This window comes from Ranitomeya imitator, chromosome 6 (genome assembly GCF_032444005.1).
Source record: "Ranitomeya imitator isolate aRanImi1 chromosome 6, aRanImi1.pri, whole genome shotgun sequence".
Lineage (NCBI taxonomy): Eukaryota > Metazoa > Chordata > Amphibia > Anura > Dendrobatidae > Ranitomeya > Ranitomeya imitator.
In genome coordinates, this window is record NC_091287.1 from 93,805,145 (window position 1) to 93,821,323 (window position 16,179).

General features: G+C 43.0%; 1 protein-coding gene across 3 annotated transcripts in view; it reads left to right on the forward strand.

The window, feature by feature from the left end:
- Positions 1-16,179, forward strand: part of CREB5 (cAMP responsive element binding protein 5) — a 622,793-nt gene that overhangs the window by 389,044 nt on the left and 217,570 nt on the right. The window contains exon 1 of one of the 3 annotated variants that reach the window (XM_069729921.1): positions 14,339-14,462. The exons of the other annotated variants lie outside the window; for them this stretch is intronic. Coding sequence (XP_069586022.1) covers positions 14,452-14,462 — 11 coding nt within the window. The 5' untranslated portion in view covers positions 14,339-14,451. Of the gene's footprint in view, positions 1-14,338; positions 14,463-16,179 lie in introns of those variants that run through there. 3 annotated transcript variants of the gene reach the window in all.

Consider the following 16,179-nt stretch of genomic DNA (forward strand, 5'->3'; position numbering starts at 1 on the left):
CGCAGGATGCAGCAGCACATAAGGATGGGGACGCAGGATGCAGCAGCACATAACAGGATGGGGACGCAGGATGCAGCAGCACATAAGGATGGGGACGCAGGATGCAGCAGCACATAAGGATGGGGACGCAGGATGGAGCAGCACATAAGGATGGGGACGCAGGATGCAGCAGCACATAAGGATGGGGACGCAGGATGGAGCAGCACATAAGGATGGGGACGCAGGATGGAGCAGCACATAAGGATGGGGACGCAGGATGGAGCAGCACATAAGGATGGGGACGCAGGATGGGAGCAGCACATAACAGGATGGGGATGCAGGATGGAGCAGCACATGAAAGGATGGGGACGCAGGACGGAGCAGCACATAAGGATGGGGACGCAGGATGCAGCAGCACATAAGGATGGGGACGCAGGATGCAGCAGCACATAAGGATGGGGACGCAGGATGCAGCAGCACATAAGGATGGGGACGCAGGATGGAGCAGCACATAACAGGATGGGGACGCAGGATGGGAGCAGCGCATCACAGGATGGGAGCAGCGCATGACAGGATGGGGACGCAGGATGGGAGCAGCACATGACAGGATGGGGACGCAGGATGGAGCAGCGCATGACAGGATGGGGACGCAGGATGGAGCAGCACATGACAGAATGGGGGCTGTTGTGAATTCTGTGGCTGAGTTCACTTCTGTGGTCACAAGTGGTATTGCAGTCTCTGGGCTTCCTCCCTCAGGTGTTTTGGTGAGCTCGTTGGCTGCCTTGCTATTTAGCTCCACCTGAGTCTGTCTTCCTTGCTCCTTGTCAATGTTCCAGTGTTGGATCTGAGCTACTGCATCTTTCCTTGGGCCTGCTGCTCTGCTAGATAAGTGCTTCTAGTTTGTTTTCTGTTTTTTCTGTCCAGCTTGCTATTAACTTTTGCTGGAAGCTCTGAGAAGCAAAGGGGTGCACCGCCGTGCTGTTAGTTCGGCACGGTGGGTCTTTTTGCCCCTTTGCGTGGTTTTCGTTTTAGGGTTTTTTGTAGACTGCATAGTTCTCTTTGCTATCCTCGCTCTGTCTAGAATATCGGGCCTCACTTTGCTGAATCTATTTCATTCCTACGTTTGTCTTTTCATCTTGCTAACAGTCATTATATGTGGGGGGCTGCCTATTCCTTTGGGGTATTTCTCTGAGGTAAGTCAGGCTTGTATTTCTATCTTCAGGCTAGTCAGCTCCTCAGGCAGTGCCGAGTTGCATAGGTAGTGATAGGCGCAATCCACTGCTGCTTATAGTTGTGTGAGGATAGATCAGGTACTGCAGTCTACAGAGATTCCACGTCTCAGAGCTCGTCCTATTGTTTTTGGTTATTGACAGATCTATGTATGTGCGCTGATTACTGCACGCTGTGTTGCCTGATTGCCGGCCATAACAGTACAAGGAGCCACACCAATGATTCCCAATAGAGGGAAAAAAGAAATCCTGACATCATTTTTTTTTCTTAGCTCTGTCTTCAGTCTTTTTTTTCCCCTAGACATTAGAGTGCTTCAGGACACAGCTGTGGACATGGATATTCAGGCTCTGTGCTCCTCAATGGATAATCTCGTTGTAAATGTACAAAAGATTCAAGATACTATTGATCAGAAATCGATGCTAGAACCAAGAATTCCGATTCCTGATTTGTTTTTTGGTGACAGAACTAAGTTCCTGAGCTTCAGAAATAATTGTAAGCTATTTTTGGCCTTGAAACCTCATTCTTCTGGTAATCCTATTCAACAGGTTTTGATTATTATTTCTTTTTTGCGCGGCGACCCTCAGGACTGGGCATTTTCTCTTGCACCAGGAGATTCTGCATTGAGTAATGTTGATGCATTTTTCCAGGCGCTGGGATTGCTTTACGATGAGCCTAATTCAGTGGATCAGGCTGAGAAAAATCTGCTGGCTTTATGCCAGGGTCAGGATGATGTAGAAGTATATTGTCAGAAATTTAGGAAGTGGTCAGTACTCACTCTGTGGAATGAATCTGCACTAGCGGCTTTGTTTAGAAAGGGTCTCTCTGAAGCTCTTAAGGATGTAATGGTGGGATTTCCTATGCCTGCTGGTTTGAATGAGTCTATGTCCTTGGCCATTCAGATCGGTCGTCGCTTGCGCGAGCGTAAATCTGTGCACCATCTGGCGGTATTGTCTGAGAGTAAACCTGAGCCTATGCAGTGCGACAGGACTATGACTAAAGTAGAACGGCAAGAACACAGACGTCTGAACAGACTGTGTTTCTATTGTGGTGATTCTACTCATGCTATTTCTAATTGTCCTAAACGCACTAGGCGGTTCGATAGCTCTGCCGTTATTGGTACTGTACAGTCCAAATTCCTTTTGTCCATTACCTTAATGTGCTCTTTGTCATCGTATTCTGTCATGGCGTTTGTGGATTCAGGCGCTGCCCTGAATCTGATGGATTTGGATTATGCTAAACGTTGTGGATTTTTCTTGGAGCCTTTGCGGTGTCCTATTCCGTTGAGAGGAATTGATGCTACACCTTTGGCCAAGAATAAGCCTCAGTACTGGGCCCAGCTGACCATGTGCATGGCTCCTGCACATCAGGAAGTTATTCGCTTTCTGGTACTGCATAATTTGCATGATGTGGTCGTGTTCGGGTTGCCATGGCTACAAACCCATAATCCAGTATTGGATTGGAACTCTATGTCGGTAACCAGCTGGGGTTGTCAGGGAGTACATGGTGATGTTCCATTTTTGTCTATTTCGTCATCCATTCCTTCTGACATCCCAGAGTTCTTGTCGGACTTTCAGGATGTATTTGAAGAGTCCAAGTCTGATGCCCTACCTCCGCATAGGAATTGTGATTGTGCTATCGATTTGATTCCTGGTAGTAAATTCCCTAAGGGTCGTTTATTTAATTTGTCCGTACCTGAACACACCGCTATGCGCAGTTATGTGAAGGAGTCCCTGGAGAAGGGACATATTCGCCCATCGTCGTCACCATTGGGAGCAGGGTTCTTTTTTGTAGCCAAGAAGGATGGTTCGCTAAGACCGTGTATTGATTACCGCCTTCTTAATAAGATCACTGTTAAGTTTCAGTATCCCTTGCCATTGATTTCTGACTTGTTTGCTCGGATTAAGGGGGCTAGTTGGTTTACTAAGATTGATCTTCGTGGTGCGTATAATCTGGTGAGAATCAGGCAGGGAGATGAATGGAAAACGGCATTTAATACGCCCGAGGGTCATTTTGAGTATTTGGTGATGCCGTTCGGACTTGCCAATGCTCCATCTGTTTTTCAGTCTTTTATGCATGACATTTTCCGTGAGTATCTGGATAAATTCTTGATTGTTTACTTGGATGACATTTTGATCTTCTCAGATGATTGGGAGTCTCATGTGAAGCAAGTCAGAATGGTTTTCCAGGTACTGCGTGCTAATTCCTTGTTCGTGAAGGGATCAAAGTGTCTCTTCGGTGTGCAGAAAGTTTCATTTTTGGGGTTCATCTTTTCCCCTTCTACTATCGAGATGGATCCGGTTAAGGTTCAGGCCATCCAGGATTGGACTCAGCCGACATCTCTAAAAAGTCTGCAGTAATTCCTGGGCTTTGCTAATTTTTATCGTCGCTTCATCTGTAATTTTTCTAGCATTGCCAGACCATTGACCGATTTGACCAAGAAGGGTGCTGATTTGGTTAATTGGTCTTCTGCTGCCGTGGAAGCTTTTCAGGAGTTGAAGCGTCGTTTTTGCTGTGCCCCTGTGTTGTGTCAACCTGATGTTTCTCTTCCGTTCCAGGTCGAGGTTGATGCTTCTGAGATTGGTGCAGGGGCGGTTTTGTCACAGAAAGGTTCTGGTTGCTCAGTGTTCAAACCATGTGCTTTCTTTTCCAGGAAATTTTCTGCTGCTGAGTGTAATTATGATGTGGGCAACCGAGAGTTGCTGGCCATGAAGTGGGCATTCGAGGAGTGGCGTCATTGGCTTGAGGGTGCTAAGCATCGCGTGGTGGTATTGACTGATCATAAGAACCTTACTTATCTTGAGTCTGCCAAGCGCTTGAATCCTAGACAGGCCCGTTGGTCGTTATTTTTTGCTCGTTTTGATTTTGTGATTTCATACCTTCCGGGCTCTAAAAATGTGAAGGCGGATGCTCTGTCTAGGAGTTTTGTGCCCGACTCTCCGGGGTTATCTGAGCCGGCGAGTATCCTCAAGGAAGGAGTCATTGTGTCTGCCATCTCCCCTGATTTGCGGAGAGTGTTGCAGAAATTTCAGGCTAATAAACCTGATCGTTGTCCGGCCGAGAAACTGTTCGTCCCTGATAGGTGGACTAGTAAAGTTATCTCTGAACTTCATTGTTCGGTGCTGGCCGGTCATCCAGGAATCTTTGGTACCAGGGAGTTGGTTGCTAGATCCTTCTGGTGGCCATCTCTGTCACGGGATGTGCGTGCTTTTGTGCAGTCCTGTGGAATTTGTGCTAGGGCTAAGCCCTGCTCTTCACGTGCCAGTGGGTTGCTTTTGCCCTTGCCGGTCCCGAAGAGGCCTTGGACACATATTTCGATGGATTTCATTTCTGACCTTCCCGTTTCTCAAAAAATGTCGGTCATTTGGGTGGTCTGTGATCGCTTTTCTAAAATGGTCCATCTGGTGCCCTTGGTTAAATTGCCTTCCTCCTCTGATTTGGTGCCTTTGTTCTTCCAGCATGTGGTTCGTTTACATGGCATTCCTGAGAATATTGTTTCTGACAGAGGTTCCCAGTTTGTCTCGAGGTTCTGGCGAGCCTTTTGTGGTAGGATGGGCATTGACCTATCTTTCTCCTCGGCCTTCCATCCTCAGACTAATGGCCAGACCGAACGAACCAATCAGACCTTGGAAACATATCTGAGATGTTTTGTTTCCGCTGACCAGGATGATTGGGTGTCATTTTTGCCGTTGGCTGAGTTCGCCCTTAATAATCGGGCCAGCTCGGCTACCTTGGTCTCTCCATTTTTCTGCAATTCTGGGTTCCATCCTCGTTTCTCTTCAGGACAGGTTGAGTCTTCGGACTGTCCTGGTGTGGATTCTGTGGTGGACAGGTTGCAGCAGATCTGGACTCAGGTAGTGGACAATTTGACCTTGTCCCAGGAGAAGGCTCAGCTTTTCGCTAATCGCAGACGCCGTGTGGGACCCCGACTTCGTGTTGGGGATCTGGTTTGGTTATCTTCTCGTCATATTCCTATGAAGGTTTCCTCTCCTAAATTTAAACCTCGTTTTATTGGTCCGTATAGGATTTCTGAGATTCTCAATCCGGTGTCTTTTCGTCTGACCCTCCCAGACTCCTTTTCCATACATAATGTATTCCATAGGTCGTTGTTGAGGAGATACGTGGCACCTATGGTTCCATCTGTGGAGCCTCCTGCCCCTGTTTTGGTGGAGGGGGAATTGGAGTATATTGTGGAGAAGATTTTGGATTCTCGTGTCTCTAGACGGAAACTCCAGTATCTGGTCAAATGGAAGGGTTATGCTCAGGAAGATAATTCCTGGGTTTTTGCCTCTGATGTCCATGCCCCAGATCTTGTTCGTGCCTTTCATGTGGCTCATCCTGGTCGGCCTGGGGGTTCTGGTGAGGGTTCGATGACCCCTCCTCAAGGGGGGGGTACTGTTGTGAATTCTGTGGCTGAGTTCACTTCTGTGGTCACAAGTGGTATTGCAGTCTCTGGGCTTCCTCCCTCAGGTGTTTTGGTGAGCTCGTTGGCTGCCTTGCTATTTAGCTCCACCTGAGTCTGTCTTCCTTGCTCCTTGTCAATGTTCCAGTGTTGGATCTGAGCTACTGCATCTTTCCTTGGGCCTGCTGCTCTGCTAGATAAGTGCTTCTAGTTTGTTTTCTGTTTTTTCTGTCCAGCTTGCTATTAACTTTTGCTGGAAGCTCTGAGAAGCAAAGGGGTGCACCGCCGTGCTGTTAGTTCGGCACGGTGGGTCTTTTTGCCCCTTTGCGTGGTTTTCGTTTTAGGGTTTTTTGTAGACTGCATAGTTCTCTTTGCTATCCTCGCTCTGTCTAGAATATCGGGCCTCACTTTGCTGAATCTATTTCATTCCTACGTTTGTCTTTTCATCTTGCTAACAGTCATTATATGTGGGGGGCTGCCTATTCCTTTGGGGTATTTCTCTGAGGTAAGTCAGGCTTGTATTTCTATCTTCAGGCTAGTCAGCTCCTCAGGCAGTGCCGAGTTGCATAGGTAGTGATAGGCGCAATCCACTGCTGCTTATAGTTGTGTGAGGATAGATCAGGTACTGCAGTCTACAGAGATTCCACGTCTCAGAGCTCGTCCTATTGTTTTTGGTTATTGCCAGATCTCTGTATGTGCGCTGATTACTGCACGCTGTGTTGCCTGATTGCCGGCCATAACAGGGGGCGCAGGATGGGAGCAGCACATGACAGAATGGAGGCGCAGGATGGAGCAGCACATGACAGGATGGGGATGCAGGATGGGAGCAGCGCATGACAGGATGGGGACGCAGGATGGAGCAGCGCATGACAGGATGGGGGCGCAGGATGGAGCAGCACATGACAGGATGGGGACGCAGGATGGAGCAGCACATGACAGGATGGGGACGCAGGATGGGAGCAGCGCATCACAGGATGGGAGCAGCGCATCACAGGATGGGGACGCAGGATGGGAGCAGCGCATGACAGGATGGGGACACAGGATGGGAGCAGCGCATGACAGGATGGGGACGCAGGATGGAGCAGCGCATGACAAGATGGGGACGCAGGATGGGAGCAGCGCATGACAGGATGGGGACGCAGGATGGAGCAGCACATACCAGGATGGAGACCATATACCAATATAAATGCTCGCCACCCGGGCGTAGAACGGGTTCAATAGCTAGTATATATATATATACACCTATACTATGTATAGACATTTATTTTATCTATTCTATTTTAACCTGTCAGTGTGATTTTACATTACACCGCACTGAATTGCCGGCTTTTCTAAAGGACACCGGTGCGTATTTCTCGCAAGGCACTCTGATGGTCCGTGTGGTGTGCGAGTTTTTCTCGCACCGATAGACTTTCATTGGCGAGTCACGTATAATACGGCCGAGAAAAAAAACGATGATGGGAGCTGCCCCATAAATTAACATTGGTACGAGTGCTATGCAATTTTTTATAGCATACCACTCATCCGTATTATACGGTAGTCTGACTCCAGCCTATAAAATAGGAAGGCATTATATTTAATAAGGGCTTCTGAATAATCACAATATCCTGAATAATGATTGTATTGCAATAACAGAACATTTACAACCGCAATTCCAAAAAGTTGGGATGCTGTATAAAATGTAAAGAAAACCAGAATATAATGATTTGGAAATCTCTTATAGACATTCTTAATTCGCAAGACCACATTTCAGAAGGTGAAAGACATTTTCCCATTTCATATGAAAAATGTAACTACCGGTAATTGAGAAACTGATGGCAGTAGCACATCTCAAAAAGTTGGTATAGGGCCATATCTACCATAGAGTAGCATGCCTTCTTTTTCCAACAGCCTGTAAATGTTTGGGAAGTGAAGAGACAAATTGATGGAGTTTTGGGACAGAAGCGTTGTCCAATTCGTGTCTAATGTAGCATTCCAACTGCTCATCCTTTTCTTCTTTTCCAGATTTTTCGTTTAATAATGTGTCAAATGTTTTCTATTGGTGTTAGGTCTGGACTGCAGGTGGCCACCTCATCACCCAAACTCTTTTTCTGTGAAGTCATGGTTTTTTGTTGGATGTAGCATGTGGTTTGGTATGTTATTGCTGAAATATGCAAGGCCTTTCCTGAAAATCATTTTCTCTGGATGGAGCAAACATTGTTCTAAAACATAGTAGTGCCTGTGGAGACAAGGGGGTCAGCGGGTGCTCAAGTCTACTAGCCAGAAACCGCATGGATCAGGGCTCATCTCACCGAATGCCCGCTCTGCTTTTACCATGGGCACAATACTACTCAGACAACACAGGGTGAGGGTAAATAGTGTGGCAATACTTTATTGAACCACAAAACAGGCAACTAACACATAGAACAGTCTCAGCAAAATACCCAAGATGGTGCAAAATAACAGAGTCTCGCCCTTCAGCTGACTCTCCAGGATTAGAGCCACTTCCTGACTACTCCCACCTGTGGCATACACAGAGAGGAAGTAATGACAAATTTAGGAAGTTTAAAGTCCATTGAGGTATAAGGCCAAGTGATCAGAAGGTCACAACCTAGCTGCTCCAAACATCTCCATTGAGCCAGGTGACCAGCGGGTGCCAATCCTGGCTTTCCAAAACATATCTATGGGGCTCAGGTGACTGATGGGTCAAAATCTGTCTGCCCCAAACATATCCATGGGTTCAGGTGACCGAGAGTCCAAATTTTGACTACTCCTAATGTATCCATGGGTTCAATGGTGGTCAATGGAGTAGATCTGTATTCTTTCAGACGGGGCCGTGTTCCCCTAAGCTGGCATCCTGTAGAATGTTAAATCTGTGTCCCTCGTGATATAGCCATAATGTCTTGTCTTCTGTCTTGTAGAGTGTTCCTGGCTGTGGTTTTGTAAAGAGTCTCTGGTTCTTTGGATCTCTGGATACCTTGAATGTCTGGATGTATCTTGTTACAGAGGCATATCCCCTTTATATAATTTGCAACTGTTCTTCAAGCCATTAGTTACAGGTCAAGGGGAAGGGGTGATGAGTTTAACTTGCATTGTTTGATTATTCAGTTTTTCCTTCAATGTTTGCAAGTTAACAAACTGCATGGCCTGGTATAATGTGTAATCAAAATATCAGCAAATATCATTGCTCAGTGACCTTACATCTCTGTTTTGCAAAAATAACAGTACAATAAACTGTAGGAGCTGATATAAGAGGTAAATAACAACCATTCATTAATTTACAAATATCAATTTAACCTATAAGAAGAGTCAACAGGACTCTTGACAAACCAAAGAAATAAACACATAAATTCAAAAGTCAACATACTGTATAGATAACAGTCTATTTCTCCTGGCTTCCTGAAAATAGACGTCTGGTTAATTAAGATAAAAATGCTGTGTTGTCACAGTGCCTTTCAAGATGTATATGCTGCCAATGTCATAGACGCTAGTGCAACTCCATATCATCAGAAATGTATGGTTTTGAACTGGGTGCTCATAGCAAACTGGATGGTCCCTTTCCTCTTGAGTCCACAGGACACAGCATCTGTGGTTTCCATGAAAAATTTCAAAATTTGATTCCGCTGACCTTAAAATAGATTTCCATTTGCCTTAGTCTATTTTAAATTAGCTTTTGCCCAGAGAAGACGGAAGTGTTTTTGAATCATGTTGATATATGGCTTCTTCTTTGCATGATAGAACTTTAACTTTCATTAGTTGATTTTACGGCAAACTGTGTTCACAGACAATTATTCCTGGAAGTATTCCTGAGCCCATGCAGTTATTTGAACAACTGAATCATGTTTGTTTTTATTGTAGTGCATCCTAATAGCCCACAGATCATGATCATCCAATACTATCAGCCATGTCCTTTGTGCACTTGGGTTTCTCTGAAATCTATGAATCTTTTGATGACATTTTGTGCAGTAGATGGTGAGATATTCAATGACTTTGCAATTTTACATTGAGAAACATTTTTCTGAAATTGTTCCACATTTTTTAGACATAGTTGTTCACACATTGGTAAATCTGACTACCTTTGCTTCTTAGAGACTCTGCCTCTCTATTATGCTCTTTGTATGCAGTCATGCGACTTAATTAAAAATTGACCAATCAGCTATTTTTCATTAGAACCACTTACTTTTTCAGCCTTTTGTTAAGCTTTTTCCAACTTTTTTTAGATGTTTTGCTGCCGTCAATTTTTCATTGAGTTAATTTTTTAAAAAGAAATGGGAAAATATCTAAGTTTCAACTTCTGATCTGTGTTCTTGTTCTGTTGTGAATAAAATATGAGTATTAGATTTCAACATAATTGCTTTTGTTTTCTATACTTTTTACACAGTGTCCCATTTTTGGGGGATAAGAGTTGTACATTTACCGTTTTATGCTTTTTTTTTCAGTGTTGTTTTTTTTTTTGCTTTATTTTTCTAATTATTGATAAACTAGATGGTGGCCCAATTCTAATGCATCGGGTATTCTATAATATGCATGTCCATGTAGTATATAGCACAGCCACATAGTATATTGCCCAGCCACGTAGTATATTGCCCAGCCATGTAGTATATTGCCCAGTCACGTAGTATATTGCCCAGCCATGTAGTATATTGCCCAGTGACGTACTATATTGCCCAGCTACGTAGTATATTGCCCAGCTACGTAGTATATTGCCCAGTGACATAGTATATTGCCCAGTGACGTAGTATATTGCCCAGCCACGTAGTATATTGCCCAATGAGGTAGTATATTGGCCAGCCACGTAGTATATTACCCAGTCACGTAGTATGTAGTATATTGCCCAGCCACGTAGTATATTGCCCAGTCACATAGTATATTGCCCAGCCACGTAGTATATTGCCCAGTAACCTAGTATATTGCCCAGTGACGTATTATATTGCCCAGCCATGTAGTATATTGCCCAGTCACGTAGTATATTGCCCAGTAACGTAATATATTGCCCAGCCACATAGTATATTGCCCAGCCACGTAGTATATTGCCCAGTCATGTAGTATATTGCACAGCCCACGTAGTATAAAGTACAGCCCATGTAGTATATTGCCCAGCCACGTACTATATTGCCCAGCCACATAGTATATTGCCCAGTAACGTAGTATATTGCCCAGTCACGTAGTCTATTGCCCAGCCACATAGTATATTGCCCAGTAATGTAGTATATTGCCCAGTCACGTAGTATATTGCCCAGCCACATAGTATATTGCCCAGTAACGTAGTATATTTCCCAGCCACGTAGTATATTGCCCAGTACCATAGTATATTGCCCAGTCACGTAGTATATTGCCCAGCCCATGTAGTATATTGCACAGCCCATCTAGTATATTGCCCAGCCCACGTAGTATATAGCAATGTGGGCATCATATCCCTGTTAAAAAAAAGAATTAAAATAAAAAATAGTTATATACTCACCTTCCGGAGCCCCCGTATCAAAGCGAAGCAGTTACCGACGCTGAGTCCTCACGCGCTCCGGTCTGAAGAGTGCATTGCGGTCTCGCGAGATGATGATGTAGCCAACTCACTAGACTGCTACGTCATCATCTCGTGAGATCGCAACATGGACCGGTTACCGAAGTGTCGCGAGCGGGAAACACCTGTTGTGGATCCAAGGGGCCGACGGACGGTGAGTATATAACGATTTTTTATTTTTTAAATTATTTTAACATTAGATCTTTTTACTTTTGATGCCGCATAGGCAGCATCAATAGTAAAACGTTGGTCACACAGGGTTAATAGCAGCGTTAACCGAGTGCGTTACACCGTGGCATAGCGCGGTCGGTTAACGCTGCCATTAACCCTGTGTGAGCAGTGACCGGAGGGGAGAAGGAGGGGGCACTGACTGCGGGGAGGAAGGAGCGGCCATGTTGCTGCCGGACTGTGCCCGTCGCTGATTGGTCATGGCTGTTTTGCCGCGACCAATCAGCGACTTGGATTTCCATGATAGACAGAGGCTGCGACCAATGAATATCCGTCACTGACAGAAGGACAGACAGAAAGATGGAAGTGACCCTTAGACAATTATATAGTAGATGTTGTGGCTTTGTTCTGATTACGTAAAATAAAATTGCTTCAATATGGTACCCAGTGGTTTGGATATTCTAATAAATTATCATTATCTACATATTTTCATAAACTTACAATTACAATTTCTTGTTGTAAACTCCTAATTCAGCACTTGTTTTAATTGCACAGTTATATCCACTGATAATATTGTTGGCACTTCATAAACTTTGACAAACACTTCAAATTTGAACCATGGGTGTAAAGGACTGAACGGAGAAGAGATCCATAATTAAACATTTTTATTTTTATTAAATCACAAATGTTAAAAAATCAACAATAAAAATAATGAAAAGCAAAGATTCCAAATGGGAGACCCTGATAGGTGCCAAAAAGTAATCAAGGAAAGGATGATGTAAATAAGGTGTCAGTGCAGTTCCTGGAGGAAGTGGTCACCTCAGCATCCCCTTACCCTGGAAGAAACTGGCAGAGAAACGCGCGTCGGGGTGAGAGGACGCTGAGAGGATGCTGAGGTGACCACTGCCAGCAAGAACTGCACTGACACCTTATTTAAGGTAAAACAGCACAGAGCACCTTATAACTTATCTGTATTACTAGTATTTGCTATTTATTTGTATGGCCTCTGGATAACAAATTGAGATGCATACAAACTGAGGGTAAGTGCTCTGGTTTAAATATACTCTACTTACCTGCACATTGCAGCACAATATATTGTCCAATTGAATCTTTGCACAACATCTAACATCCTTTTTTTGCCATATTATCTCATTTTATTTATTTATTATATACCGGCTTGTACAACAAGTATATAGGAATATATGACATCATAGTACTATCTCAATATTTTGAAATTATCTCTATCCTATCCTTGTTTATTTTTTGCCACTTATCAGCGTCCCCCATTTGGCATCTCTGCTTATCTTTTATTGTTGATTTTTTAATATTTGTGATTTAATAAAAGTAAAAAAATATAACTATGGAGCTCTTCTCCATTCCATCCTGTAATTATGGAGCTCTTCTCCATTCGATCCTTTACACCCATGCTTCGAATTTATAGTGTTTGTCACTTTTTTGGTAGTGCAGGTACCAGGTTATGGGAGTTTGGTAGCTTTATATGATCTAATATAATAAATACAACTACCCATTAAAAAAAACCCTGAAAAATAAATGTATTTATTATATATTTGTTTTACATTTTTGAAAGATTTGTACAATGTTGTAGATAATTTTTTTCCAGCTTTGTGTTAACAAAGTCAAATCACAATGAAAATTCAAATTGTAATAAAAAAGTGTCTGCAATACTACACTCTTCTTGCTGTCGGGGAATGGAGCTTCATGACTTGGTCAATAGAGCTTCTAGATGTTAACAGGCATTTTTTCCATTTATCAATGATCTTGAAAAAAAACAAAGAATTGAAGCAAAAAGTTAACTTTTCAACACACAACGAAAGTGCATTATTTACATATAGCTCAGAGAACTTTCCTAGGCTGGGGCTACATGGCTACCTTGGTCATGTTACCAGTCGCATGGATATATATCACGCTATGCCGCTGCTACAATGCAGCAGGTGATTGGGGTCACATTGTAACCCACAAAAACAGTTGCAAAAAATTGGAAACAGTTTGATTTTTGCGCCATTCTGGTGGTTGTACCTTTCAGGTGACCTATCAATTTTAACCCTATTTACCAGTCTAAATGTAAAACTTTTAGATAAAGTAAAATAATATTATTTTTTAACTGATGGCCTATTTATTATTATTATTATTTATTATTGTAGCGCCATTTGTTACATGGCGCTTTACATGTGAGGAGGGGTGTACATAATAAAAACAGGTACAATAATCTTGAACAATACAAGTCACAACTGGTACAGGAGGAGAGAGGACCCTGCCCGCGAGGGCTCACAATCTACAACACAGTACTAATAAAAAATAAAAAAAATCATTATGTGACAAACATTTAACATACCAAAAAAGAAAAGTAGACAGCACCGCTAGTATTACTGGGTCTGTGGGCCGCAGGTGTGATGTGCAATTACAAGCTATACCTCAGGATTCCGGGTGCTCCTACAGAAAAAAAATGATGATGAATTCCATGGATGAAAAATTGACCCGTAGAAGCGCTGTATTAGCGCGAAACGGCCGTCGTCAGCACCTGCTATCGCACACTCCTGTTCTCACTCCCCCAGCCATGGTGATTTTTTAATCGTTACTGAATAAAGAATGGAATTTTAAAGGATCGGTGAGTGCTATCTACTTTTTTCTTGTCCATGACAAATATTTAAAGTAAGCCTATATGTGACATTGACAGTAGTAACCATCATCAGGTTTCTCAAGCTGATGGTCACTTCTGGAGCTGCTGCAGGTGTAAATATACAAATCTCTTTCCTATATAATTGATTGTTGCGAGACCTTCTTAAAGTGATGTTTTTGACAGCTGTTTGGCTTTTGTGGCATTGTTTCGTCTAATGTTTATCTAGTTTCCAATGGCAATTGCACCACCAAGTTTGGAACTTCGCCTTGGGCTGTTTTGGTTACGTTGAAGTTTTTTTCATTGCAGCTCTGCCAGAATTAAATGGTGACTTCACCAGCACTGAGCTAAAATGAGAAGGAGGGGTGGTGTGTGCACTGAGAGAGAGTGAGAGAGGGCCAGAGCATTACATCACCATCTGGAGGGGAATCAAATGGGAAGGATATGACTCACACAGGCTAGTTAAGCTTTGGCTCTGGTTCTACATACACTCATTCCAGGGCTCTCGTGTTCTGCTCCTCAGCAGGGAATACAGAATCAGTGATGTCCATGAGGTTAGTTGCTCATTTTTCATTTTTTTTTTTAGTTTATGAATATTTTTCTTGTATAGTTGAGAACATGCCTATGTATGCACAGTATGCCTCAAGTGACATTTCTGTGGGCACTTTGTAAGGAGTTTCGTTATTGTTGAAGGACAGAAGCAGCAGGAGGAGGAGGTAGAACATTGACTGAGCAGCACAGCGTAGAAGTTCTACATTCCAACCAAGAGATGAGTAGTCATTAGTGGGTTAATGAGAAGGGACCAATGCTTAGTAAGTGATGTAATGTTGGCTTCGTAGCCCAGTTAAGTAATGTGAGAGTGAAAAGGGTCAGAGTTACAAAGTAGTTACCTGTTCTCCTGGGGGCTATAGTTTATTATCAGTATGAAGAACATGAACTGGCTTTAGCCTGCCATCACTAATTATTCACAGACCTCTTCTTTTATCTGTTATAAGGAAAAGCCAGGTTATATAATGTTGGTTTGGGAAAGAAAAAAAGAAAAAGGCATAAGATTGGGGATGTTATCACAGCTGCAAATTATTTTCTGCCACAATTGGAAAGATTAAATAGTTGAGAAAGCTGCGCACCTTCTCCGAAAGTCAAGGAGGGGGAGAAGGTGAAAGTTTAACTAGTTAATTAGAAAATGACCTTTCTGCAAAAGATTTAGCGATCATTTGTATTTATTGGACGGAGCCTCAATTCACCAGAGACATCCTGAGAGTGTGCTAATCTTACAGTGACAATGTGATCTCAGGTTTCCATTCTCGGATTGCTTTACAGTTCCTCCATTATAATCTTGGAATTTAGTTTTCACAGACTGAGAAGAAACTTTTATTCTGCGAAACAATGACTCACCTGAGTAGTAAACAGCGGCCAGCAAAACACATTGTACATTTCTATTACTATACTATCAGTGTGCAAGTCTAGGTACTAATTTGGTGGCCGGTGCTTAATTTATGCAGACGTAATCCCTACTTGACAATTAAAACAATTATCACCGGTAACGCCAATCCATTGCATGAATGGATGGAAATTATTAACATGTGTTGGAGAATGAGGAAGATAGTTGGTATACTTAATTGATGTATAGATTAAACAGAGCCGAGATTGTCAGTTGTAGTCGCATCTCGTTGTGACATAGTCTACTGTATTATCAAAATTCAGAAAGTTATAAACGGTGCGACACCAGAAAATTAACTGTCAACTTCAGCTCTGCTTTATCTATAGAAATGAACAGGTTAATCTCTAGATGTGCTATATAAAACCTGTTGTAACTGGCAGGAGGACAAACTGTGTCTTGTTTCTTTCTTGTTGATCAGGTTCTTTCTTCTTTTTTTTTCCGTACTTTTCAACAGTTTGGTATAAGGAAATCAATGTAAAAGTGTCATTCAAAGAGAATGAACTCCGGTTCACAGCAAATCAGGATAAAGCTGGGCTTGGTGCTAAATACAATGAAGTGGTTTCTACAGACAGTGGCTGAATTCCTTGAAGCTCATCTGTGAGATGTCTTGTTGGCCTGACAAGAGCAAGACTTGTAGAGAAGGAAGTGTATTGATTGACAGATAAGCAAGTGCCTCATTCATTGCTCATGATTCTGTAGCCAGGGTCACTGTCATGGCTCCGTCTACTGCACAAACTTGTTTAGATGCACTGGAAACAGATACAATTTGAAAGATACAAAGGTCATTGGACTAATGCACGTGTTACAGTCATTTTCCTGTATTGGACATT